The sequence below is a fragment of the Pavona decussata genome, unplaced genomic scaffold (genome assembly GCF_977016875.1).
Source record: "Pavona decussata unplaced genomic scaffold, jaPavDecu1.1 SCAFFOLD_254, whole genome shotgun sequence".
Taxonomy (NCBI): domain Eukaryota; kingdom Metazoa; phylum Cnidaria; class Anthozoa; order Scleractinia; family Agariciidae; genus Pavona; species Pavona decussata.
In genome coordinates this window covers 4,728,479-4,756,463 of record NW_028145657.1, presented here as the reverse complement: position 1 = coordinate 4,756,463, position 27,985 = coordinate 4,728,479, and the positions used below count along the sequence as shown (strand labels likewise).

Here is a 27,985-nt window from a genome sequence, read left to right as displayed (position 1 = left end):
CAGTGTTTACATTGTACATTACTTGATGGTCGAATGTTACTGACGCAATGCCATGTAAAAGTCATACTTTGTTATATTATTTCCGTGAGTGAAGTGGCTCGCTAGGTTTATTTGAAACCATGTATTCCCGTAGGTTAGTGTTTTCAATTGAGTGTCGCGATTGCTTTGGTTTTGCTGGTCTTGCTACGCTCTGTGATTGGTTGACAAAACTTGTGCCACTTTCTCAACCAATGGGAATCCAAACCAAAACCAATCGTATTTTGGCCGCACGCGTTTTCCCGCGCTTGGTGCCAGTCACATGTATTTGCTTCGCATTCTGATTGGTTCGTTGTGCACTTGCCTAGTTGCTCAAAGTGAACTATATTTCACGAGTATCGTAATTGTTCAGAAATCAGCCAATCAAATTACACAATACATGGTAGGTAACTGCTGTTCTTCGGGTGATTTTCGGAGAGTATTCAGACATTGTCGAAAATGAAATTCTTACAATGCAAAGATTTCTAGACGTTTCCAGATTTTTGGACTCCGGGGGTTGGCTGATATGTTACTGCTGGGGAGATGCTTGGCTTTTACCCGCAACAATTGGATGTTACTAAAATGGGGAATAGATAGTATTTCATCAAATCAGCGAAAACTTCCAAGAAACCTGCATACGATTCAATGAGTGCAAAATAAAATTGTTCAAACTTTTTGAAAACCAGAGCCCAGTTGCGCAAAGAGCGGATATTAAACTTTATCCAGTGGATAAGCTACTATCCAGCTTATAAAATACACTGCAACTGATACATTTTATCCGTTGAATAGCGACTTATCCACCGGATAAAGTTATCCACTCTCTATGGGGCCGTTTTGAAAATGTGCGCCAATCACAGCCTCCCTTTCACACCAAGGCCAGGCTACATACCTCAGCGTCCTGGCCTTGTTGTGTCGGTTGCTATGGAAGCAAACTACTCTTTGATCACTGGCAGTATTGGTAGTGTTACCTTCGCAGTTGTTTTTCCTTTTCGAAAAAAGGAACTGGAAAAGACAACAATGTTTCATTTGTCTTGACAAAAACAAATTACTTACTTCAAGGACGATCAGAACCAAGTGCAAGTAGTGCTGCAAATAATTTTATCCTACATACGACCTAAATTCGACGCGGGAGTTTTGGTGTGGCGCCACTTGGGTTCCGGAGTTCTTCAGTATGGTTTGTAAAACCTTTCTGCCTGAACATGTTGCTTCTCCGTAAGGTGAGTACATTAATACATGCTTATTTACGATTTTTTTAAACCAGTTCAAGTAAGTTTTACATGAAAATATGCAAAACAAGGTGGGAATTGTTTTGTTGAAAAATATTTTTGAAACAGCTTGTTAAAATTCGTTCAGCGCTCTCCTGTTTTTGTCCAGCTCTTTCAAGGAAATTCTTTATGTTGGAAATCGGAAACAAAATGACCCCTGGTTTCTTTCTAAAATGTTATTAATAAAGTTTCCCTGAATACCATGTAAATTTTCAAGTAATTTTTTTGTTTCGATGCAGCCGGAGTAAAACAAAAATTTAAGCTTACGGCATGACTGATGCAAATGATCAAAAGGACTCATAAGCAATTGCTTTGTGTCATTTTCAAATTTCAATGTCCATTTTGGTTCAATTTATTTCAACCTTTTAATACACATTTTTTTGGGGTTTTCTTTTTCCATTTTGGTCAAAATAATTTTCTTTAACTTCACACTGCATATCATGTGTATTAAAGTAAGAAAAAGCAATAACAGAAGTGAATTAGAAACGCACGCCTATTTCGAACGCATGGCTACGATATTTTCCCGAGGTTTTCTGTAAAAGGGAAAAGGTAAATTAACATATATGTGTGAGACTTTTCTAAACAGCGATATCAATGAAGTATCGATGGCTATTTGCATTTCGTAACACGAGTCACTGAACCGTGAATGCACAGTCGCGTAGCAACGAAAGAGTTTATGTGAACCGCAAGTGACTAAAACAACTTGTCTCGAGTTTCACGCGCGTACACTGTTAGCCATTTTGGAACGGATGGTGTAGCAACGACGAAATTGCAAGCGTTTTCGAGGAGAAAACTTCATCAACATGGCAACAACCAATCTTCCAGCGATACAGCATCCGCTTTCGAGAATGGATGACCCTACAAATCTTAACGTACGAGGTTTGTCCCGAGATGGATCGCGTGTCGCTTCGCGGCAAAGTTTGACTTTCGGTCAAGATAAATTCAACGCTTTGCGTCCTATAACAGCAGATCAAGTGCCTTGGAGGCTAACACGATCCTCGAACGGCTTTGGGGGGCAAAATAGTCCGAGAAACAATGGTTTTGCGAGCATGGGACAAATTCCCGAAGGTGTTGAGGTAAAGCGAGCTGAAGACCCCAATAAGCCAAGCATACCGATTTTTGGTAAGTGGTTCATGATATGCTTTTTATTTCATCTTTCGTGTCACATTCATAGGATAGACTAGCTTCGTTTCTTTTCAAGGCGGGCTAAGTTATAAAAGGCTATTATTATTGGAATCGCAAAACGTAATTATGACTTCGTAACTTCACGCTATTAACACTTTGCTTGCTACTCCTCTCTTGTTAAGTTAAATAAACATGAAATATTTTTGTCAAGAACGTGCTACTCTTAAATTCAATGGCGATTTTGATACAGTAGATATTTTCTCTTCGTAAAGGAAATCACTTAATTCTATGTTCTATTTAGGGATTTTTCTTTGCATGGTTTATAACACTCGAAGAGACGACAAAAAGGCGCAAGCTTATATCTCTATTGTTTAACATTCAAAGCATTAGGAAGCACAGAAGACATCTGCGATCAAAACAGCTGCTTTCAGATATCCATCATAAGAGATATTAGCATTTTAAACCTTTTTGGAACGAATTTGAAAATGTAAATAAATACCCGCTTTCAGACACACTGAGAACTGATGCTCACACCTTATGCACATGAACTATATAATTTGTTTACTCATTAACCCCAGCTAGTGTCAGCTCAGATAAATGAAAAAACATATTAGGAAGTGACATAAGTTCAATATTGAAACAATGCCGTGGCAATTGAAATTTAGGTGTTTTTTTTTTATTTTTGTGGACACATTTTGCCTATTAGTTCTAAGTCTTTTCATCACAAAATAAAAATTTTCATAATGATTTGTATTTGCTAGAATATTAAATCAACTTGAAATCTGATATCAGTGAAAGTTAAATGTTATTTTTAATGGTGCATTAGGGAGTAGAGCTGACATGGCAAGCCGTGCAGAAAGTCGCATGTCCCGGTTAAACAGTGCGGCTTCATCACTGCAGGGGCCTGACAAAAAGTCAGTTGATGAGGTATGTTACACTGTATATCACTTTTCTGTAGTGGTAGTCATGCTTTTAAACACTGGCTAAATCAATGACGGTTTGGAAGAAGTAGGGGTAAACTGACACTTCTTCACTGGGTTGACACAAATGATACAATCACTAAGATTAGGAAGGAGACATAAATTTCTGTAAATATAATTACAGAAATGATTACATGATTCCTGTACTGCCAAATCTTCATTTTTTACATGGAAAATGATATTTTATGACCTTTGCTCACCTTGAAAAAGTTTCCGCCAATAATAAGCTCCCCTTCCCCCCCCCCCCCCCACCAAAGTATATGCCCATGGATTGCTTGTTAGGATGCACTGTTTTTCAATTTTAAGCTGTTTTTACTAATGATCCGTCAGTTTTTGAAATGCAAAATTTCCTCCAATAATAGCCCCCCACCCCACCCCCCTCCAAAAAGAAACATCATCAGAAAGTTTTGTTGGATGAGCAAAGTCTTGTTGGATGAGCGGTGTCATTGGTCAATAGCCCAATTTCGATATCTTAAAATTCAGCCTGAAATAATAACATCACATTGTAGAGTTTACACTGTATATCAAATGGGTTTATTCCACAGAGCCTCTCAGTGATGTTTATTGTTTCAGGCTGAACTTTAATATATCAAAATTGGGCTATTGTGCCAGTCCCCAGGGGGGATACTCAGGTATAAACGTGACGGAAGGGTCCGACGTATTTTTTTGGGTCGAAGATTTAACCGTGTATTTTTTTGGGGTCTAAAAAATCTGCGCGTATTTTTTTGGGTTCGAATTTTCACCAGGCTAATAGTTCTTACGTAATTCAAGCCAAAGTTCCCGCAAGATCCAAAAGCATGATTCGAATAATCTCTAGTCTTGTATTTTTTTGGGTGCACAATATAAGGTCCATGTATTTTTTTGGGTTCAAAATGTTAGGCTCCGCCGGACCCCCCCCCCCCCCCCCCCCCGTCACGTTTATACCCGAGTACCCCACCTGGGTGCCAGCCACATTTCACTGTGCAGCCCGCTAAACTAAACTGCTAGTTTCCTTTACCGTGCGCCCAATTAACCTCAGAGAGATAATAAAATAATATCTTACTAACCTTGTTTTCTTGGTCCCTGCTGTAAGTTATGGATTCTCTTTTTTTCCCATTGATATATTTATAAATCAATGGAAAAAAAGTCAGTTCAAAACTTACAGTATGGACTTCAAATTTGGTTAGTAAGAGGTATGTATTTTGTAAATTTTATAAGGGTTTTATTTGGTTTCATCTAGATTGAGTATCTTCTTCGAGAGAAGATGAAAACTGGATATTACACAATAAAGAACACTTTTAAAGAGTTTGATCCAGAAGGGAAAGGAATTGTTAGCAGGTACATTAATATTTTGTAGTTTAAAATGAAAAGTAATGCGACGTTGTGTCTGTCCAAAAATCAAAGTATTTAGGAAAAATACAAAGGAAAAATTACTGAATGTTAGTTTTTTGAACAACTCATCATAAGTTGAATACCAGCCTGATACAATGACTCGTCTTGATCACTGTATAAATAACAAGGACCATACAATGTTGAAATAACTCTTAAATTTCTTTAAACAGAATGCCTATTAGAAAGGTTTCTGCATTTTTTGAGAGTTATTAAAACTTGTAATATCTCCTATCAAAATGTTTGCTGTTGGTTGTTGCCATATTAATTTTGTTTGCAGATTCACTTGTATATGAAAAATGATCATTTAATTACCTGCTTGTTTTATGTTACCACACAGGGAAACTTTGGCAAGGATTTTACAAAACTTCTTGTCAAGGGCCATCAGTTTGAGTCAGTTTAACAAGCTCATGGTTCGGTGAGTAAAATTATCACTAGAAGACATACATGTCTGTGAACCCTGTCTGAAAACATCACTCTTACAAATGACAATCATTTGTTTACAAATGCTAAAATATGACATGATCATAGGTGAACTGCAGATATAATCACGGGATTCAGAGGAATTTTATTCCATCATGCTGTCCATTAGACACATCTCTGGTTGTTAAATTTAAAAATATTTTGTGTAGTAAAGGTTCTCAAAATGAAATCTTCTATAAAAAGCTTCTATATCCCTCGATCTTGTACCAGCCTACGGGTAACAAGGCAAGATTAAGGGATATAGAAGGATATAAAGGCAGGAAATGATTACAGATTTGAAGGATTTCATTTTGGCAAATATGTAATTTAATTTGTAAAAATTAGGTGGATATGTTTTGGAATTAAAAAGGTGAGATGTTTCTTGTACAAATTATAATTGAATATAATTTCTCTGGACATTTAGTAAATAAACCCCTTCAGGCGGCTGGTATGTCGGCTGGTAATGTCCGCGGCTGAGAGATTGTCCGAAAGATGAATATTTGGCCGAGAAGTGAAGCTTCGAGGACAAATATGAAATTTTGAGGACAATCTCTCAGCCAAGGACATTATCAGCTGACATACCAGCAAGCCAGAAAGAGTTTTATTTATTTTATAACCCTCCTATTAATTTTTACATCGCACAAAAACCACTAAAAAAAAAGCCAGTGCTGATCTGATGGCAGATGCGCCGATTGACATAAACAAGGACCAAAATTTGACAAACTGACTCAGTTTGCGTAGGACTAAATCTGAAAGTCTACTCCTAACTTTCTTCACCTTCAAAGACGTTGACAGCATGTTTCGTTGACATTTTTGTACTTTCCTGAACAGCATTTGCGACCAGCTTTTTGCTGTAAACATGACTGGAAATCTAAAAAATGAGTTTGTTTTTCTTCCATGTAAAATAGTAAAGATTAAAAAGTGAAACTTTTGAGCTGGCTTTTTTCCACTGGCTTTGTTTCTTTTCAATGGAAATAATAGGAGGGCAAATATCGATGCAGGCGGGGGTTATTGCGTGATAACCGTCCTGTGAATTTGCACCATGTGACATAAAGTAGCCAATAAAATCGCGCGAAAATTAATGGGTGGGTTATAATGTGATATGATGTTTGCCTCTAAAAAAATTTATACCCATCGCAAGGAAGGTCATGGGAAATTTTGAGGAGTAGGAGAATGAGGTTCTTAGAAGCCAAAATTCTAAAGAAATACATAGAGCTATACTAGAGTTTACAAACAGGTGGGAGGGTTCAAGCAAAACCTTTTCTTGGGGAGAGTGTGAAAATTTTGTAGAACAATACAACTTTGAAGGACTTTGTGCAATAAGTTCATGTTCTGGTTTTGAAATTTTTTAAAAAAAAGTTTTATTAAACAGACTTGTTAATTTCATCTTGCAGACTTAAATGTTGTCTACGAAACAAAGTTCTATTTTAATTTTTCGAATTAAAATATTTTTCAATTTGTTTAAAGTTTTACAACATAATTGTAAAACGCAGTTAATGGAGCGTGACGCTTCTGAGCTCAGTTGTTACTGTGTCAACAGTTAGCATTACGTAATGCAAATTGGTCATGAATGTACTTTTACTCTCCTTGTACAATACCTATTCTTCTAGCATGTTGCAATACCGTCTGTTACATTTATATCCTTCGTTTTGTATGGCTAAAGGTATAAATACCTCTATTCATGTCTCGTTCAGCGCTACGTGAATCACTTGTATTCGATAGTACTTTACTTGCCATTGGCTTAGTCCTAGACATATGTCTAACTATAAAAGGTCTAGTAAAAGTCCGAGTATCACTCGCTTGCTGTATTACCTACTGTAAGGTCTACCTTTAGTGTCTCTTTTTTGTAATTATGGCTCGTCCACGTGGGAATCTAAAAGCCGCAACTGGTCGCGCTCGCAAACAGGATAATCTCTCGTCCTTATCCACTGAGGTGCTTTGCCTCCGCCTTCAGGCCCTGAATCTACCGATTACTGGTAGTAAAGCAGATTTGGTTTCGCGCCTACAGGCTGTCCAACATCCTCGTGCGGCTCCTCGTACAAAGCCCGGTCGCGTACAGAAACGCTCGGCTAGGCAGCGTAAAGACCGTTCCGCTGAAAGCCAACCAGCTGTTGCTGTTGCTGTTGATTTCAACGGGGACGCCAGCGAGGTTTCGTCCGGTAGCTCGGTGGCTGACCTCGATGATCTCCTCGATTTTCCTCAGTCTGGTTCTCGGTTCTGTTCCTTAAGTTAGCTGTGGTTGGTGGGAGAGCCCTGGTTAATTATTCAAAAGAAGTAATTGATATGAAATAAATTTTTCTGAGTCTTATTCTAATTCAGTGCCGCTCCAATTAAGACTACCAGTGCCTCTTTAACTGCAATAAACCTGACTATACTTGACTATACATGTATGACTTGTCATTTTAATAATTTTGTCTTAGTTAATAAATGAAAACCAATGGAAAATGATACATGTACCACTAGTCTAAATTTTATTTGAAATCTTTTATGGTGTTTGTACTATGCATGTCTTTCTTGTAGGTTAAAACTGGATCACAAGAAGATGATATCATATGATGAGTTTTATGCCTCCTTTAGGCCACCAAAGGTGAGAAATAAGCAACCTTTTGGCTGACTATATATTATGCATGAGAATGATGTATTTTTTAGTGAGTGACACAGGCAAACTCGGAATAAGGAAATCCACGTGCTCCTAATCAGGAGTCGAACCTAGGACCTACCGATTACTAGTTTGGATGCTCTACCATTGAGCTACAGTAGCCTCGTGGGAGCTAAGGCCATTAAACTAAGTCCATGGGACAAATGCCAGAAGCCCTTCAATGGTGTCAAAGTGTTATTCTGTAGATTGATTGGAATGTCATTAGCCCTTACTGAGGACCTATATAAGCTTAGCTCCTCTTTGCAGTCTTTGCAGGGCAAAAAGTAAATTTTTATCTTGTTGACTTTGGTTTTAGAAAGCTGATGAAGGTCCCGCTTGGTTGGAATTGGACAAACCAGACATCAAATGCATGTCTGCTGCACAAGTTCATGCGCATCTCAAGGAAAAAGCCAAACAAAGGTATGTAGAGCATTAGACAAGCTTGGAACAGAACACCCAGTCGTCTGAGCTGATAAAAATATTGTCAGAATATCCAGCATTCGTCAGGCATTAAAAGACAGTGTTGTCTTAATTTTCATAACATTTTGAAAATCCAAAGGACAGTTTTTCATCTATCTATGGTAGCTAAATAATAATGGCCAAAATTTCTTTAAAACAGTTATTCTGGTACATGGAAACCACTCATCACTGTCTTCAGCTATGCATGGCTGACAAGCTGTCTGATAGAAATGGAATTGAAGAACATCGGCAGGTGTATCCAAGCCCTTCCCTTGTGTCTTGGATAAAATTTAAGAACTTTTTGAGTTTTATTCTTTGTTTGCAAATTCACTTCATTTCACCTCATATTTGGTGAACTAGAAGTAATTCATGTACTGTGTGGATAGCCTGCACCACAGACGGAATCTGACATTCCCATGGTATTACCGGGGATTACATTCCGGCTGTGGCCTGGGTTAGTAATTGAGCAAGGTGTCTGAAAAGTCTAAAAAAAATGATTGAGAACGCCCAAAAACGGGGCAATCCATATTAGCATATACCAAGCAAATGGGCAAATGTTTTTTGTGCACTTCTGATTGGCTATTCAATATCTGGTTAGCTAACAATATTTTTTTCAAAGTGGACGTGAACAGTAAACACTATTTAGAGTTTCACTAGCCGATCGGAGCACGCGAAAAACACTATCCACTTGTTTGGTATATATTAATATTTCTATTCACTTTCCGAGGGCGTTGCCATGGATTTCACACGAGTTTTTTCACGAAGTTTTCAGAAATAAAGCGACTAATTGAGGGTGCGCGTATACCCCTCAGTTTCAAGGAATCAGTTGTGGTATTACTGTAGTTATAACACGGGCCCGGAGATGACCTTCTAAAGGGCTATTCGAAAACGTTGGTGTTGACCAAAAGATTTTTCAGAATGCTCAGTTCTGGCATGAGTATAGACAGGGTATCATTTTCATCAAGAGCTACTTTTATCCGATCTGTATTCTTTGATCAGATAGGGAACATACGCAGTAACGACAGCAACACCAAAGAAAATGTCACTTGAGTTACTTATTCCATAACCGGCGTTCAAGTAAAAAAAAAAAAGAGAATGAAAAATTCACCGTCGTATTCTCACGTTTTCCAGAAAATCTTGAATTTCGGCATGTCGCGTTGTTGTTTTACAGAGAACGACAAATGTACCAAAATATAATCCGCATTGTTTTATTAAATGATAAATTTGCCTCACCGTCGTAGCTCCTTTTTAAGTTCCCTAATTTTTTGTCTTTCCAAGTACGCTGAACGAGACGATGATATATTACAGTCAAAACTTGTTACTAAACTCCTACGAACAATCTCTGTATTCAGTTGCGAAAAGTTTGTTAACAATGTCAATATTTCCACATGCAAATGTTAGTTTTCAATTTGTGTGCGCATGGTCATTTTATTGTAAAATTTTGCTTTTATTCAAGTTTTTCCGACTAGTTTTCTCAGAGTTGTTCTAACGCTTCGGAGACCGATTAAGTGCTGTCTCGTCATTCACTGTTGTGGCGCGGCGAGCGGATATTTTTTGGCTTTTTTCGGTCAACATCTCAAGTCCAAAAGGGTCAACAAATATACCGTGAAGGAAGATTTTCAAAACGTTTTCTCAAAAGTGGAGATTTTTCTCGGAAGTTTTCGAAAACGGCGACTTTAGCGAACGAAGAAGCTACCAATTATAAAAACAGCGCTATTTATCTTTTCAATATCATTGAGTTATTGGACAGCGAAAGCTAATGAAATCGCATGCGGCTGGATGGACAATTGTTTTGAATGCGTTTATGAAAATCTCCTCTTTGAAAACAAATGTTTCCTTTTGTTATACATTGAGATTTTCCAATGAACAGACAGTTCTATTTGACGCATTTCATGCGGCTGGATGGACAATTGTTTTGAATGCGTTTATGAAAATCTCCTCTTTGAAAACAAATGTTTCCTTTTGTTATACATTGAGATTTTCCAATGAACAGACAGTTCTATTTGAAGTTAATAAGATGTCAGTCGTTAACTTGAAAATATTTTTTTCTTTAGGTTTCTCGATGTAGCTGAGCTTATCCCTCAGATGAACCCTGGAGGCTCCGGACGAATCCTTAAGCCTGAACTCAGAAATGTCCTCAATAAAATGGGATTCTATATGGAAGATGAAGAGTTTGAGAAACTCTGGCAAAAATATGACACTGAAAACTATGGAACTATTCGAGCTGAGAGACTTATGAGCAAACTCGGAATTGCCATGCGAGAAAGCAGCACAAGAGATGACGCAAACTCGCCAAGAAAACTTGAAGTTGAGAGGAAGCAATCGCTTGATGTGGAGAGGTGGTTGAAAAGGAAATTTCGTGAAGGTTTCTCTGACATGAAACACGCGTTCATGGAGTTGGATTTGGATCGGATTGGTAAAGTTAGTCGAGATGACTTCAGGCGGGTAATGGAAGATTTTGGACTGCGGCTGAACACGGATAAGCAGCTGGATGATTTCCTGGCAAGGTTAGTTGTGAAATATGGAATTTGCCAGTGAATTGTTAGTTGTTTTAGAAACCCCTAAATTCGAAAGTTTAGGGTCCGGTTTGTTCAAAACCTAAACTGAATGTTTTTGTTTGCCTAACATGCATTGCATTATTTACGGCCCAGCTGACAGTCCCAGGTTTAGACGTACTCTAAACCAGTAAAAATTCTCGTAAATGGTGCAGATTGCCATCGCGAAAATAATCACGATCCCAATTTTAAGTAACGATTACGTGCACTTCAATTTGCCGCTTAACCAATAATAACAGCAAGCACGATTCTTCTTTAACCAACAAAGCCGAGAAGCGATTTTGTAATCCTTCATTGATGCATTTTTTTCCACAGATGCGGCGTTGAACCATCAAACGGCAATGTTTCCTACAAGGAGTTTCTTCGTCGCTTCCAGGACCGCAGTGAGCAAGGAATGCCGCATAAAATTTTGGCCAATCCACTGCATAGGTAAACGTTATCTTGAGCATTTGTAAGCCCTTGAGCCTAAATAGCCTTCGCCACACGCTTGTTATAGTACTAACAGGGAAAATTTGTTCTGCTTTCAAGACATTTACATTTCAGTGTTGATCGTTTCTTTTATTCTCATTACCTGGCTGTTTGATTACCTTATTATAGGAAATTAACGCTTCGTTAAATTAACGCGAATTTTAGAAATTCGTATTAATTTAAAGTCGCGTTAATTTTTGTTAACGTTAACTTCTGCGTTATTATTTAAGTGGTGCGTTAATTTCTACGACCTTAATTTCCAATATTTTTCGCCCCAAATTCCCGATACACTCCAGAAAGGAAAAAGCAATGTTTTTGACCGCCGACCGGTTGGCTCAGTTGGTAGAGCACCGGACTACCGTGCGGGAGGTCGTGGGTTCAAACACCCGCCGGACCACCACTCAGGGTCTTTGAATAACTGAGGAGAAAGTGCTGCCTTTGCTCTGCAAATGGTTAGACTTTCTAGTCTTCTCGGATAAGGACGGTAAACCGTAGGACCCGTCTCACAACACTTCCATGTTCATAACCCTGTGGGACGTTAAAGAACCCACACACTATAAATCGAAAAGAGTAGGGCATGGAGTTCCCGGTGTGCTGGTCGGGTCTTTGTGTGTACAATAGTTAGGGGTTAGTTTGCAAGGAACTGCGAAAGTTCTGTTTCCTTCCCCCGTCACACTTAGTGACGAATTTGACTAAATCATACTTTATCAAGGTGGAATCTGCTGGTATCGTGGACACTGCATGTGAAGAACGCTCAAAATGGCTAGATTCCTTTGCTTAACCCCTATGTTCAGGGACGCTTTTAGGGATATTTTTCCTGTTATCTCAACAAATTCTTTTTCTGTGTAAGTCGCGTTAATTTCCCTCATTTTAAAATTTTAGCACCTCGTTCGCGTTAATTTATTTTATTGGGAAGTAATTTTTCCTTCAATTCGCATTAATTTAAAATACCTTAATTAACACAAGCGTTAATTTCCTATAATGAGTGATATCGAAAGGAGAAATAATATGTGAAAGAGATAAACGTAATTTAAAAGTAACCAGCGCGCTGCCATGAGTACATAAGAGTGTAAGTAACTTTATTTTATGTCGGTAACTTGGGGAGTGGTCGCCCAATCTTCTGAGCCAGGGGCTCATGTAAAAAATGCTCTACCGCTTTTGAATTCCCTGTAAATATTAAGTCCTTTCCACTCAAGCCAAGTAATGAAAGTGGAAGATATGAAATTCGTACATTTCAACTGCGGGTTAAAGAAAACGTGTGTGAGCGATCATCGCAGTTATTCACGCAACTTCGAAAAGAAAGCCTGAAAAAAATTCAGGCTTGAAGGAGATTCGAACCCGTGACCTCCGCGATGCCTGTGCAGTGCTTTACCAATTGAGCTATCAAGCCAACTCATTTCAATACAGAAATGTTCTTGGCATTACCCAAGAAAACCTTTACAGTATAGAGCGGTTTCCAATTGAGTGTCTTAAAACCAAAACCAAAGTAATTACTCTGGCCAATCGCAACAGATGTAAACAACACAGCAAGCCAATCAGGATCCGAAGTAAATACATGTAACTAGCGCCAAGCGCGGGAAAACGCGTGCGGCGAAAACACGATTGGTTTGGGTTTTGCTTCTCATTGGTTGAGAAAGTGGCGCGAGTTTTATTAACCAATCATAGAGCGTAGTAATGCAAAACTAAACTCACTTTTTTGTTGTTTGTTTTTGTCAGGTATCATCACAGTGATGCAGGAAGTAACTATTCAACCACTTCTGCTGTCGAAGCCAAAATAATGGACTTATTTCAAAAAGACTTCCTGGCATTGTTGGGTACATTTCAGTAAGTATTATTTGACGCCTCCAGTAGGCTGGTCAATTGCCTCGTTCCCAGAGTCCTCGCGTCCTCTTTCGAGAAAGAAAGAAGAGCCTGGGGACGACGTTGAAGCAAAGCATACAAGTTTGTGGCGTCAACAATCAAACTGCCTAATTTTCCTGTGCACGAGTGTGTTCAGTTTCCTTCCCAAAACAGTAACGTTACGCACGATTTCCCCCTCTGACCGCATGTAATTGTCGTTAAACTGGTGGTATATTCTTTTCTTGCCTTCTGACTTAACAGCAGCGCCATTTGCGCCATATTTGTCCCTCAGAGTGAAATCTCGCTGTGTTTCATAACGTGGTTAATATCAGTTCTATTTTGTTGTACTCTTTGTGGACAAAATTTCAAAATTGTGACTATTCAAGTAAAGCATCCTTAGCAGCGTGACCTGCCAATAAGGTGGCTCCAACCCTTTTTTTTTTTTTTGGATGAAAATATTAGTAACCAGTAGTTTTCTTTCTTTCTTTTTTTTTACCATTACGTTCTTCTACGGCAGTACTGATCTACAACTTTGTCTATCAGCATGATCATTTTATGGGGACCTTACGAAAACACGACGGCAACGACAACGACAAAGCCACAAAACAAAAGGATTAACGAGAAAAAACAATCGCTCTGCACGTGCGTTTTAAATTTTGGTACATTTCTCTGCAGTCCTCTGCAAAACAGCAACGTGAAATGGTCAAATTCAATGTTCTGTGGACAACGTGAACACAAGACGGTGAATTTTTCACGCTCTTTCTTAACTTGAACGCCACCAATTTGGTGGCGTTCAAGTTAAGAAACAGGCTACCAATTTGGTTCCTGGCTGGTTCGCCGTTTCTGTAGAAGTTGAACGAAGTTGAAATAATCGCGAAGTAGCACAAATGAAATAAAGTTATATTTTCAAGTGACGTTTTCGTTGGCGTTGCCGTCTTGCCTTTCGTAAGGTCCCTGTTATTTGCCCTTGCACCATATCAGCGCCACTTTAATCCTATCATGGTCTTCACTTACAGCAACACTGGCCGAAACATTTTGCATCTACAGTTCCCTACACTAGTACCATATTAGCGCCATATTAATCCTACCATTATCTTCTATTGCAGCAACATTGACCGTAAAGACTCGGGTCTCCTCACCCAACAACAGTTCCGTGCAGCCATTGAAGGGAGGTTTGAGTTGAATATGATGGACCAAGATTTTGACACGTTGCTGAAGAAAGTTCCTATCGATAGCGACGGCATGGTGAAATACGTCGAGTTCATGTCCAAGTTTGATACTTTGTAAGTATTTTGGAACCTGTGGGATTCTTGCTAACTCTCGGTTTTGCCAATGAAGCTTCTACTGATTTTGAAAGGAGACTAGAACATGTGAAAATCATTGCTGCCTTCAAAATCGCAAAAATTTGGAATGCGAAAAAATAAACCTTTAAAATGGAGGTCATTTAAGGACGGTGCCTACTAATACCGAAATATTTTTGTGCGGTTTTTGACTATGCGGGAAAATCAGATCTTAGCAAGGCCTATTGGAATCCAAAAAGAAAATTGGCGGTAACCACGCATTTTTCAGAGATAATTTAGCAGTAATATCTCTAAAAAACGCTTAAATGTAAAGCAATGTATGTGATTTTTTCCTAAATTGAAGCGTAATTATCTCTGAAAAATGCGTGGTTACCCCCAATTTTCTTTTTGGATTCCAATAGGCCTTGCTAAGATCTGATTTTCCCGCATAGTCAAAAACCGCACAAAAATATTTCGGTATTAGTAGGCACCACCCATAGGAAACCCGAGTATCTCACGATGCGCAGAACGTATGCGCAGTAACAATAGTAGGCACCGTCCTTAAAAGAATTTGGATTCTCTCTGACGAAGGGCTAACGCTTGAACCTTTAGCTCTTGAGTCTCTTTTCGATGGCCAAATTACTAATTTCTTAAAACCAAACGTCTGTCCCGTCCCCCTCCCCCCCCCCCCAACTCGTCCCCTCACCGACATGGCAGTACGGCTTCTTTAGGAACTAACCTCCTTATCGCTAAAGAGTATTTTATTCAGGTGACCTGATAGTCATTGAAACAATTTCCAGTAGTCGTAAGAAGAAACAGCACTAATTCGATGGGAATTATAACCCATTTTTGTTCCATATAAGGACGTTATTAAAAAATTAATCCATTGAGAAATGGGGAACTTGCTTACATGGTGTAGATGGCATGTATATAGATGAACAAGTGCTTTAAGTTGTTTTGGTGTGTTTTGCTTTAACAGTGAAACAAAAAGCCTGTTTGATCGGTCTAGCGTGATGGACCGGAAGGAAGCGCTCCCTCCACTACCGGAAATAGACAGTCCACCTATGTCGCCAAGGAAACAACTTCGACCAATCAAAACCATGGATTCTTATAACAGCCAAGAAGGACGAGATGTGGAGGAATTGAAATTTATCATTAAGAAAGTCCTGCAGAACAATTACCAAGCGTTTGAAGCGGTGAGCTTTGTTACTATCCTTTACAAACGAGTTTCTTAGTTTTTGATCTTTATTTAGAGGCGTTAGCTGATTAATTTGGGCATCTCTATCAGACTGTCATAGGCTAAACTTGCAAAGCATTTACCAGCGTTTTGAAACTGTGGGCTACTCTTTCCGCAGCAGCTTTGTCCGAAGCCGTATTTACTAAAGGTGGACCGATACCAGTTTTTCAAATTGATCCGATACGAATACGATATTTACCGATATTTAGCATTTTTCCGACATCGATACCGATACTGATACTGTGACGTCATTCTCCAAGACTTTTCTGTAACAAAAAAGCTCTAAATGGACGCTGAACATTAAACAAACAAGCAGCCGTAGCAACAGTGTTTTCACTGAACTTCATTTTTTGTGATACTTCCTTCGAGCACACTGTGACAGCACAACACAAACGGTAAAATATTGGTTTTTGGTATTAAAACAGCCTTTAAGGACGGTGCCTACTAATAGCGAAGTATTTTTGCGCGGTTTATCACTATGCGGAAAAAGCAGATCTTAGTAGCGGCTATTGAAATCCAAAAAGAAAATTGGGGGTAACCACGCATTTTTTAGAGGTAACTAAGCAACATTTATTCTAAAAAGCAGCAAAATACAAAGCAATCTATGGCGCTTTTTTCCAAATTGAAGTTTTATTATCTCTGAAAAATGCATGGTTACCCCCTTTTTTCTTTTTGGATTTCAAAATCACTTGTTAAGTTCTGCTTTCTCCCTATAGTTTTAAACCACGCAAAAATATCCCCGTATTAGTGAGCACTACCCGTAGGAAACCCGAGTATCCCCAGATGCGCAGAACGTATGCGCAGTAACAATAGTAGGCACCGTCCTTAATATTCAAGTGAGTGGTCGCGTGAGCAGTAACGAAAAGGATCGCAACAGCCGATATCTCTCGCAAGTATCGATACTTTTCAAGGAAAACCCGCGATAATGATATCGAAAATTTGGTATCGATATCATGTTACTCCCAGTGTTATATAGGTTGCATTTCCGGGTAATCAGGCTTGTCACCACGCGAAAAACTAGCAACACATGGCTTTATTGTCAGAGGTGGATTGCTTAGAAGTCCAACAGAGTACAGATTTGAATCGTACCTGTAAACGATATTAACCGGACTGAAATCAGTGTAACTTATAAATGAGGCTATATGGACAAAATGGAGGAACCGACTTCGGTGGAACATGTTGCATAATTTTATGGGCTCACGTTTTGTTTTGTTGTTGTATTTTTTGTCTTTCATCTTAGCTGATATTTTTTTTTTAAGTCATGAATGTCATTGACAGGAGCCTGTCTTGTGCTTGTTTCTTTTTAGGCTTTCTACGAACTTGATGAAGTCAACAGCAAGAAAATGACACAGAACATGATGATTAAGCTTTTAAAAAGGTGAGCCATTGTGTCATCGTGAAAGCTTTATGTCATCGTCAAGTAAATCCAGTGAAGAAAAGTTTTTAAAAACTTCTTTAATTAGAGCGATTGGTTTGTTAAAGGTGAAAGATACCACGATTAACCATACTACAGTCTGTCACAAAAACCTCCTTCTTCTTGTTGTTGTTAGAAAGGTCTTTATGAAGCATCCCAGCAAAACTTTCCTTTGTTCGTTACATTTTACTAGATGCTTCCAACATTTGAGTCCTTTGATGAAATCCTAAAGTGTGGCCATTCTAAGTGATAGCTTTAGAGAAGATCCCTTCTGCAAATTTTGCTGTTTATTATTCTTTTCGAGGTGGTTCTACCTTTTGAGTCCATCAATAAAATCTTAAAGTGTAACCGTTCGAATGAACGCTACTGAGCAGTACTTTCCTGTGGTGCTGAGTTAAGCTGTACAAGATGGTTCAATTTTTTTAGTCTGTGGATGAAATCCTAAAGTGTGATTATTCAAATAAAGGCTTTCACACAGGTGGTTCCAGTTGCTGTATAATGAAAGCTTTCGCCGAAGTCACTTTTCCTTAATACTGTGCTCACGTATAATCTACAATGATAAACATGTTTATTTTTCTGTGTCAGGTTTGGGGTAACTCTAACCCGCAATGAAGTCAAGCGTATATGGGACACGCTAATCACTGATCAAAAGGGTTATCTGGAGTACTGGCAATTTGTACGCACTTTTGGATATTCACTGGATTCTGCAGGTACTTGAATTTATGTTACAGCAAATGCCAATTGTTACATTCTTTGAACAATTAGAATTCTTACTTATCTTTTATTAGCATACCTCAGTGACCGACTATCGCGTAACGCGCAATCTGATTGGCTACACAGGTGCCGTCTATCGATCGATAGACGGCAGTTTGTCAGAGCGCGCGCCGTTTAGCATGCATCACTGCACAAATATGTCAAAATTTATGAAATATAAAGATTTTTTTGCTTCATAGATCGATCACTGAGGTATGCTAAAACAATTAGACGGCTCGCTCTCGGTTTCTATCGCCTTTGATATCAGCCGATAGAAACCTCGAGCTCGCCGTCTAATTGTTAATTATTCTCGCATTTTGTTTTGAATGCGCATTTGAATATTCCTACAGGAAGCGGTATTAAAAATTGATCATGATAATGATTATTATTATGATTATGATTATTGCTGATGATGATGATGATGATGCTGATGCTGCTGCTGCTGCTGCTTAGAGTTTGAACTGATAACTGCCGTTGGAGTAGAACACTGAATAAGCTTCTCTGCATTAAGAACAGGCGTCGCTGGAGACATGGTTGCGCCACGATTACCCCCCTTGAGCGAAAAACCTTCTGATTGAGGGAATCTCACAATGCCACGTTCTAGAATAAACCTTTGATTCTGCTTTCTTCATTGCTTTCATCAGCTTTTCCAAATGCTAAAGTTTCCCCTCCTAAACGAGGTGACAAAGATTTTATGATGCGCTCCAACAAACTGAACAGCGACAAGCATCTACTCCATCACCTGCTAAAATCAAACATCGACCATCACTGGGAAACACTCTGTAACGAGTTTACTTCAATTGACCGCCAGGGCACTGGGAACGTGTCTAGGAACGACTTCAAGGTAAGCGAATGATTACTTTGACCGCCCTCAAGCGTCAAAATTTTTTCATTTTCTTTCTTAACTTGAACGCCACTCCTACCAATTTGGTTCCTGGATAGTTCGCCGTTTCTCTATAAGTTCTGCGAGTTGAAATAATCGCGAAGTAGCAGAAATGAAATAAAGATATATTTTCAGGTGACGTTTTCGTTTTCGTTGCCGTTGCCGTCGTCACTGCTTTTAATCAGCTTTAAAAGCTCCCTATTGTTTAACTTACTAAAGAAGTTTGAAGTTTTTTTTAAAACTGGAGTATGTGAAGACTGGTTGGCACTGTTGGTCTGTTAGATAGGAGGGTCAGTTTTTAAAGAAACTGTGGCGCTGCGTCGGTGAGGGAGTGGAAACGAGTGTTTTGTTTCATCAACAGAGTTGATAGAGTAATTTGACCACCGTAAAGAGATTCGAGTGCTGACTTTCGAGCGTTAGCCCTTCGTAGTGTAATATTAAATGCAACAAAAAGAATAGGTCACCGTGCTAGCAAAAGAGCTGCAACCGGGGGGGTGGGGGGGAGAACTCCCATATAAAAGTGACGCGGATCGTCGTACCTTTTAGGGGTTAAAATTCGTGGTTTGGTACCTCTTAGGGTGCTCAAATCTAAAATGACTTCCGTCAGAGGTATGTTGCTACCTTTTAGAGTATTGAGCCGAAAAATATGAGAGAAAGTAAATGTCAGACAACTGACTTGGTACCTCTTAGGGGTAAAAAATTGTTCCCACAAACAGAATTTTGGTATCTTTTAGGGGTTCTTTTCAAAATTTCCGGCGATCACTCACGTCACTTTTATATTGGATTCCCCCTCCCCCCTCCCGCGCCCAGACGTAGAAGAAACTTGTTTATATCAGAAGTGGTGTTGCCTGAGCAATCGTTTCTAACAAAAAACGTTCAACGTTTTCTATAGAATATTTTACAAGATATGTGTGTTGAACTAACGGACTACGAGTGTCAAGTTTTGTGCGACAAGTTCGACCCCAAAAAGGAAGGAAGGTGAGTCACGTAGAATATTTGATGTATTTTTCCCCTGAAGAACATCATTGTTTCTGTAGAATGCTGTCCACAACTATACTGGTTGTAGTATTTCTGTTTTACGCTATAACTTTGTAATTATCGTGTTTCCTACAGTTAACAATTATTCCATGAGCGCGCGTTGGATATGAGATGATAGATAGCCAACGAGGCGAGTAGCGCCGAGTTGGCTATAATCACCTCGTATCCAACAACCGCGAGTGGAATTGTTTTGTTAGAAACAACCACGAAAACTCGCAAACCTTGCTGGTTTAGTGATATTTTCTTTCCCTCATGACACTTACTCTAATACTATGGCCCGCTAAACAAATCAAAACTCCGGAACTGCGTTATCTAATGATGATTTGTCAATGGAAGCTGACAAAGACAAACAAACCATTTACGTATAGAAAGGCGTTTTAAATTTCAAAATACTACGTACAGAAACATTACATTACAGTGATGCCTTTACCCTCGGTGATTATACTTAAAGCTTGAATGTGTGTTTCCTTCCTCAGAGTCAACTATATAAAGTTCTTAGAGCCGTACTCCAAACACCGCAGGGGTCATCGACATGGACACAATATGCAAGCTGTCATGAAGCACCCACAGGCTGAACTGGTAAAGTTCTGAATCAGTTTTTTCCAAAGCTAAAGCCATATTCTCATTAGCCAACCCAGAAAACCAGTAAGAAACGAGCAAACAGCTCTACTACACCTGGTTTTAAAACTTGTTAGTTTTTGGAACCTTATCGCGGATTGGCTTGCAACTTGTTTGAAAAGCTAATTTGAACTCCTTGCCTTTGTCTCTTCAATTTCCATCGCCTCTTTTCCCTAGTTCTCTGTAGTTTTGAGTTGCTTTCCAAGCCAGAAACAGTTCCTATTGTCAGTTATAATCGAATAAAATGTCGTTTTCTTGTCCAGCTCAACAAAATGAAGGCAAGCAATGAGTTGTGAAAAACATTATGGAATTTTATGTACCCTCAATACGCCATTTCCGAGTTGCTGTGAACCTCACTATGAAAGTGAGGCGAAGTGCAAAGTTTTTATCGTAAAAATTAGTTTTCATCTATATGCAAACAAAACTAATTTTCAAGCTTTGCACCTAGTCTCGCTTTGGTAATGAGGTTCAAAGGAACTCGGAAAAGGCCTATTTCCGGTGCAACCTCGTCCCCAGGCTTTTTCCGTTGTATAGGGGAAAAGTCCTGGGAACAAGGTTATCCCGGTGACTTGAGCAAATAACTCAAATGATAAGCTATTTTATAAACAAAAACAAAAGAGCAGTTGATAACACAAGAAGGTGATCATGACTCATGGTCACATGATGTGATTGCATGGCACATGAAGAAATTGGTCGAACAAAGAACTTTCCGAATGGGGCCAAAGGCTTATTTCAATTCTATTTTTTGTTAAACTAAAGCAACACAATTGATATCTTGTGTGTTTTTTTAAACAGCCTATGGATGAAGTCGTTCAGAAACCAAACAAGGGATTGTCGACCCTCACAGCAAAGCTCAGAGAAAAGGTACCCGCTTGCATAAGTATCTTCGGCTGAGTTGATGATATGATACAGTATTAGTATAAATCTACTAGCCTTGTATCACAAATGCTGCTCTCTTATTGGCCACGCTACTCACTATCTATTCTGTTGTAGATAGTGAGTAGAGTGAGTAGCTTAAAACTGTGCGATCGTCAACAAAATGATTTATACTAAAACAATTAGATTATTCGCTCTGCGTGATGGTTGATTCGGACGATCACGCGATAGAAATTTCGAGCTCATAAGCTAATTGTTAAATATACCTAATTATTCTCTCCCCTAAAGGGGCTTTCCAGGGATAGTGGAATAAATAGGAAGAAACAAATATTTCAATACAGCATACACGGGGCTACCGAGAAACAACTCCAGTACTGGTCAGAGCGGATTACACGTCCGGCACCGGAACCGCTCGATCACGCCGCCTCCATACATGTTGCATGTTTAGCGCTGTGAATATATTTCTTCTTCGTTTTTTTTGTGCAAAGACAGGATAAATACTAGTTATGCAATGCTTTCGAATGGTAAACCGTGAAATATCCCATGAGTGACTTGATTTTTCTTAGTATACACACGAGCCTTTTGGCGAGTGTGTATACAAAGAAAAATCGAGACACGAGTGGGATATTTCACGGTATACCACGAGAAAGCACTGCATAACTAATTTATCCCATGCCACTCATCGAATTAACACAAAATGCCACTCTTCAATACTTTAACAGCAAATACAATTAGTGAAAAAATATTCAACAGATTTGAAAGTACTTAATTTTGATAAAAAATTAAAAAATATAAATAGGTACTGCTCATTAAATGTATAAAAGCCTTTCAACAAAAATTTGAAAAATTTATAGGCCGCGAGGAACGCCGGGATTTTTTCGTGGAATACTACCGGTTGCATACCGCAGAATATGCAACGGGTTTCTAGGTTTCTGATCGGCTGTATTCTCTATGGCATGGGATAAATTGTTGACGTTTTGGCTCGAAAACAAGATGCAGGCAAGGGTGTCATTCGAGATTTTTTTGTGGGATCTGAACGAACAATTTTGTTGGAGAGTTTGTATTTTTCCAATTCCTGTTAATCACAAATTTAACTCACACTGAAGTAGTTTTGGCTCTTTTCTCGTCGTTTCTACCTCTACGCTTCGAAAATAAAGCTTAGAAACAGACCTTTCACCAAAGTCATGCAGGGATACCCAATGAGAACATTTAGGGCCGGATGGTCTGTCCTTTTGTTACTGCGCATACGTTCTGCGCATCTCGGGAAGTCCAAGTACCTCTCATTTCTCAGGGAGGATAACCAATTAATTCAAGATATTTTTGCGCGGTTAATGACTATGCGGAAAAAGAAGTTCTTAGCAAGGATTTTTTAAATCCAAAAACAAAATTAAGGATAACCACGGATTTTTCAGAGATGATTAATTGTTTCGTTTTATTTATTTCAGTTGTCTGGAAAATGGATAAATCTTATGCGAGCCTTCAAAAAGCTCGACAAAGACAACCGTGATTTTCTCACACTCAAGGAATTCCGCCATGTTCTTGAACTGTGCAACGTTGTGTTGGATGAAGAGGACATTTATCACATTTTAACGGAATTTGACGAGACGAAAAACGGCGAGAAAATCAGATACACCAAGTTCTTGGACAAGATAAAGTAATGGCGTGAAAAGCGAGTGTATTTCAGTGAAGAATAAGCCAACGGCTGTATAATTTGAAGCTTGCGAAAGCATGGTGAGCCATGGTGGTTGGTATCGAAATTCAGAGGAAAACGGATGTTTTTCGTTTGCTTTTGGCCAACTGGAAGGCAAGACTTCGCAGATTTTTAGGCTGCCTTGACTTGCGATCCTTTCATCGATTTGCGTCTATTTCGAACGAACTTGTGGTGAATCTGAACGGTTTTTCGAGACAAGTTTGTTTTGTCATTACACTTGGCTGCTTTGCGCAAATTATATTTTCAGTGGCGTCAGGTGGCATTTTATTATGTACAGATCGGACTAAAAGCTCGGTCGCCATTTTGGAGTAGCTACTTTTGTAGCCGTCATGAGTAGGCAAAGTTTCTTTTGCTTTTTTCGTGTGACGCTATAAAAAGTAAATATAAAATAACAAGTCTGTCTCACTAGTAATTTTTGCTCTCTCCAATTCTGTATAAAAAAACAAAAAAAAGACTTGCCGCGGCTAGCAACGTGCGTATATATTTGTAAGAAATGTTTCCTCACCCAAATCCTTAGCCCATGTAAACAAACGCATTCTTCTAGCGATCATTTTTTTTTTTTACTCGTTTCCGTTAACCTATTAAACATGTAATTTAAGAGTGTACACGAAGATTTTGTTTGTATTCAAAAACTTAAATTATGTTCACAAAATTGTAAGCATTTAGGTTGTGTGAGGCGTTGACTGCAATGTAAAAAGTTATTGAAATGTGAAAATAAAAATTTAACTCTTGTTGTGGTGACTATTTTCCTCGAATTTTGTTAAAAACACCTGCCCCTGCAGCAGGCCTTTTATAGCCAGACCAAAACTTTTACCGTGGCATGAACTACAAAAACAAACAAAAAAATCAAAGTGTAGACGATATGAGCGCAAAAAATACGTTTTTCCTTGACCGAATGTGTTTATTCACCCCCTACTTTCCAAGTCAGTAGTCCGGACATACGTACTCTCGGATAGCCGCATGCCCGGAAGTGCTGAAATTGGATTTTTTCCTCATACTCTTCATGTGGACTTCCGGCACAATCTGAGTAAACTAAACATTTATTATCAACACCGTGAGAAACAAATGCAGTGCGTACGTAAGTTTGTGACCTTCATTTTACGTCTGGGCCACCCAAGTTAATTAATCCGCGGATGGCGATCAATTATTTACCTTTCAGCGCAAGAAATAACAGAGCTTCCTGTCTCGGACCCGTGGCTTATATAAGCCGGGTTAATGAATTGCATATCATCTCCTGCATTAAGCTGGGTTGATTGCGGTTGTCTCGGTAACAGTACTCTCCTCTCCGCAGAGCCCTCTTTCGCGCTGGAGCGGAGACAAATAAGCAGAGTGAAATAAAGAGGAGCGAGGGGATCGAGCGGAGACAAATAAGGGACTGGGGAGAGTGAAATAATGAGGAGCGCGGGGACGATGGGAAGGAAAAAGAAAAGAGGTGTTGTGAGCCCCGAAATCAGTTTGGTTTATTTACACGTAAAGTGACGTCTGGCACGTGCATTTCTCACTGAAAGAGATCCGGCAACGAAACGTATTCAGAACAGTTTATTCGTGTGGTCCCCTGCGTAGGAGATACGTCAGTGTCAGACCACCAGAGCACCGGAGACGTATTTCAATTGAAACATCACAATAAAGGCGATAAGCGCATTATTTCCAATTCCAATTCGATCTGAAGTGTGTTACCAATTAGTGCTCTCCACTAAACACATTGTCACGTAAATAAAGTGATACATTGATTTATTTTTAATCACGAAAGCTGTCTGTTGTTATTTTTCCTTATTTTTTTCGTTCAATGGTAAGGCGGTAAAAGGGAACTCAGTTTGAAGAAGAACTCTGTCATGTCTGTAATAACCTACGAGGAGATCTCGAACCTGTTTCGTTTTCCGTGTCTATAATTATTAGCTGTAACATGAAAATAAAAGCTCTTGTTTCAAGTGATCGTACTTGGGTTTACGGCTCGCTGACTTACGAAACAACTTTCGAAACTTACAATTGAAGCCGTCAAATTAGAAGCTCAAAGCAAACTGACATTGTTGTGCTGACAAGGCGGACTTGAGAAAAAATAGCTCATCGCTGACACAAAAATACTTAAAAGTGTTCCATTAGACTCCTTGACCATGCGTTAAATGGGTTTAGCTTTGCCCTCAAAGGAAGCATATTGTGTTTTAAATATCTTTGTTCTAATTTAGACCTCAACACTAAACGCTTGTCAATAACGCTGTCGGCATTATGCAAGCAAATGCATTCTGGAAATTTTAAAATGCAGAAAAGAACTGAAGAAAGTAACGATATAAAGAACCTATGGGGATTTTGAGAAGAGACCTTTAAAACCTCACTTTTGTGCTTTCTTTATCTTAAGAAATTACTGATTTATTTGGTATGACATTTTCAATTTTTTGAAATAATACTAATTCTGTCATATAAGTGACGATAGTTGTAGAATGTTTTATGCCAAATATAAAAACGTTTCACAAGTGCACTCCAAGCCTCTTACTGCAACATCCCATTAGCTAATAGACCTCACAATAGAAGCCGGAAAAAGTGGGCTTCAGGGAGATGAATATAAAAAGACAAGAAGACTTGCGGAGCTGAGATTTGAAAGAGGTTGCAGAGACAAAATTGCTAAAATTTTCGAGCAAAGATGCATATGTCAAACATCTCTTCTTTCGAGAAAAACACCGCAGGCAATGGCTGGGATTCATCACTGAATATCAGCGAGTGTAATGAACTCTATCACGTTGTTCTTGGTGACCTTAAGCGATGGACATCTGTCGTTACTGCTTCCCATCTTCTCTCCTTTATTGTGAAATTCATGGCCTGTCCGTTCACAGTTCTCTTCAACGTACTTGTGATAGCGGCAGTAAAGAAACGACCGAGACTACAGAGTAACACAAACATCCTGTTGGCTTGTCTAGCGGTAACTGATGTCTGGACTGGACTGGTAGTGCAACCACTGTTGTTAGCGCTCAACATTGCAAACGTGCAAATGGCGCTACAAGGATCACAAGATTCTAAAATAGAGTGTCTTCTGTTTGCTCTCATAACGGGTGCATTTCGTTTTGTGAGCGTCGCATCCCTACTTCACCTAACTCTAGTAACATTTGAAAGGTTCATAGCCATTAATTTTACCATGCAATACGTTCGCGTCATCACCATCAAAAACATGAAAATTGCGGTTGCTTCAATATGGACATTGAGCGCTCTGTTAGAGCTTTTTAGATTTGCCGCAAAGACTAACTCAAAAACAACAATCTACAGCTCTGCGGTTTTCGCTTTTGTGATAATTTGCTGCGTCTTGTTTATAGTTTACTGCTATGTAAAGATGTTTCGTGAAACGGCTCGCCATCGTCGACAAATTGTGGCCAATCAAACTCCACAGGATGAAGTGAGAAAATTTTTGAGAGAAAACAAAGCTCTTAAAACAACAGCGTACGTTTTTTGCGCGCTGATCATATGTTATTGCCCTTTACTTTTATTCGTGACCATTATTTTTCAGTTTAAGGTGTTATTGTATCTGGTTCCAATACTCAGGCCATGGATCCCAACTTTAACTGCACTAAACTCGCTCTTAAATCCTATCATCTACTGTTGGAGACAAAAGAAAATGAGGAAATTTGTGTTTAGAAATCCTTGTCCTTCAACAGCGGTAGGACCAGCTTAAACAAATTCAATAATGAGATGAAAGTTTTGCCAGCCACTGGCCAATTTTTTGCTGGCTAAATTTAAGTTTCTCTGTTGTCATCTAAGAGTAGACCTAAATTTGCGTAAGATTGCATTATGCATATAATTTGTCCTTTTTAAATAAATAAAGAAGAGTATCTTCAGTTGTGGTGCTGTGCATAATGGTGTAGGGGGCGGGGAGCTTCAACTTTTCATCTGCGATTGGAATTCTGAATTGATGATTATTAAATAGAGCGGTTTTCAATTGAGTGTCGAAAGTAATTCCGTGTTTGCTTTGGTTTTGCATTTCTACGCTTTGTGATTGGTTAACAACACTCGCGCAACTCCCTCAACCAATGGGAATCCAAACCAAAACCGTGACCAATAGTGCTTTCGCCGCGCGAGTTTTCCCGCGCTTGGGGCCAGTCACATATTATAATATCTTAGGAGAAAGATTGCTAGACTACATGACGTCAGTTTCCCGCCATATTTACTTCAGAGTGCCCGGATTCTCTCTTGTGTTTTGATTGGATAAAAATGATCCGAAAAAATATTCCAGAGTATAATCGAGTGTTTTGTAGAGAATTCACGATTTAACACTAAGCTAGGATTGAAAATTAACTATGATTTAATTTGCCACCTTTTGAAATGTATCCTTTTTTAAGAAGCCAAGGTATAAATTTTGTAAACATCTTTGCTGATCAGTTAATGAACTCAGTTCAGCAAGTTCGCGGTTGTCTCCGAGCTGAGAAACAGCATGGTTTACCGAAGTGGAGATGTATACGTACCGATGGATGTTTACTTACTCTACGGAGCCGCGAATGACCACGTGACCACGATTTTCCCGCAATTTTTCGCGATTGCCGGTTGCCGTTTCCACGTGAAAACAGGCTATTTGGCGTTCGCCGTCTACGTGAGAAGTACGTAATTATGTCTTCCTTTTGTTCTTATTCATATAAGTAGCTAATTGTTGAAAACAAGCTCTCCAATATTTTTCCGGCAAGTCATACTAGAGCAAATTAAGTTTCATGTTAAAAAATTCTTCATGAACTCACCACAGCGAGTAGCAAAACAGCTTCATCGAAACTCGCAAAATTAAAGCTAAAGTCAAAAGGCTTACGCTGTTTTACGTGAAACGTGAAACGGCAAGGTGACGTTTGCCGTTTCACGTAAACGCGATGTTGAGAATCTCCCTATTATACCATGCACGAGAAATAGCGATCACTAAACTGTCTTCTGGTTGATCTCGCAAAGCAAAAACAGCAAAATCTAACAATATTTCTTGATTGTTTTAGTTATTACACTCACGCTTGTTGAATATGAGATTATTATAGCCAACTGGACCTC

The 27,985-nt window shown here is 39.0% G+C and overlaps 2 protein-coding genes across 2 annotated transcripts; both read left to right on the top strand.

Moving 5' to 3' along the window:
- Window positions 1–174: 174 nt before the first annotated feature.
- Window positions 175–26,802, top strand: LOC146456720 (melanocyte-stimulating hormone receptor-like). Its single transcript, XM_085093035.1, has 2 exons — window positions 175–1,232; window positions 24,276–26,802. The coding sequence occupies exon 2, from the start codon at window positions 25,620–25,622 to the stop codon at window positions 26,637–26,639; it is 1,020 nt and encodes a 339-aa protein (XP_084949161.1). The 5' UTR covers window positions 175–1,232; window positions 24,276–25,619; the 3' UTR covers window positions 26,640–26,802.
- LOC146456721 (EF-hand calcium-binding domain-containing protein 6-like) lies at window positions 1,230–23,725 on the top strand. The gene is made up of 18 exons (XM_085093020.1): window positions 1,230–2,402; window positions 3,232–3,332; window positions 4,605–4,702; window positions 5,094–5,171; window positions 7,736–7,802; window positions 8,170–8,273; window positions 10,367–10,819; window positions 11,183–11,296; window positions 13,052–13,159; window positions 14,281–14,457; window positions 15,434–15,650; window positions 16,999–17,069; window positions 17,691–17,815; window positions 18,503–18,702; window positions 19,634–19,719; window positions 20,256–20,358; window positions 21,193–21,261; window positions 22,719–23,725. Exons 1-18 carry the CDS (start codon window positions 2,084–2,086, stop codon window positions 22,929–22,931), a joined length of 2,703 nt encoding a protein of 900 aa, XP_084949146.1. The 5' UTR covers window positions 1,230–2,083; the 3' UTR covers window positions 22,932–23,725.
- Window positions 26,803–27,985: the final 1,183 nt, after the last annotated feature.

Coding starts and splice junctions, on each gene's coding strand:
- LOC146456721 (XM_085093020.1), top strand. CDS start 2,084: ATGGCAACAACCAATCTTCCAGCGATACAGCATCCGCTTTCGAGAATG. Junction 5,172..7,735: donor TTTAACAAGCTCATGGTTCG/GTGAGTAAAATT, acceptor TCTTTCTTGTAG/GTTAAAACTGGATCACAAGA. Junction 11,297..13,051: donor TTGGCCAATCCACTGCATAG/GTAAACGTTATC, acceptor TGTTTTTGTCAG/GTATCATCACAGTGATGCAG.
- LOC146456720 (XM_085093035.1), top strand. CDS start 25,620: ATGCATATGTCAAACATCTCTTCTTTCGAGAAAAACACCGCAGGCAAT.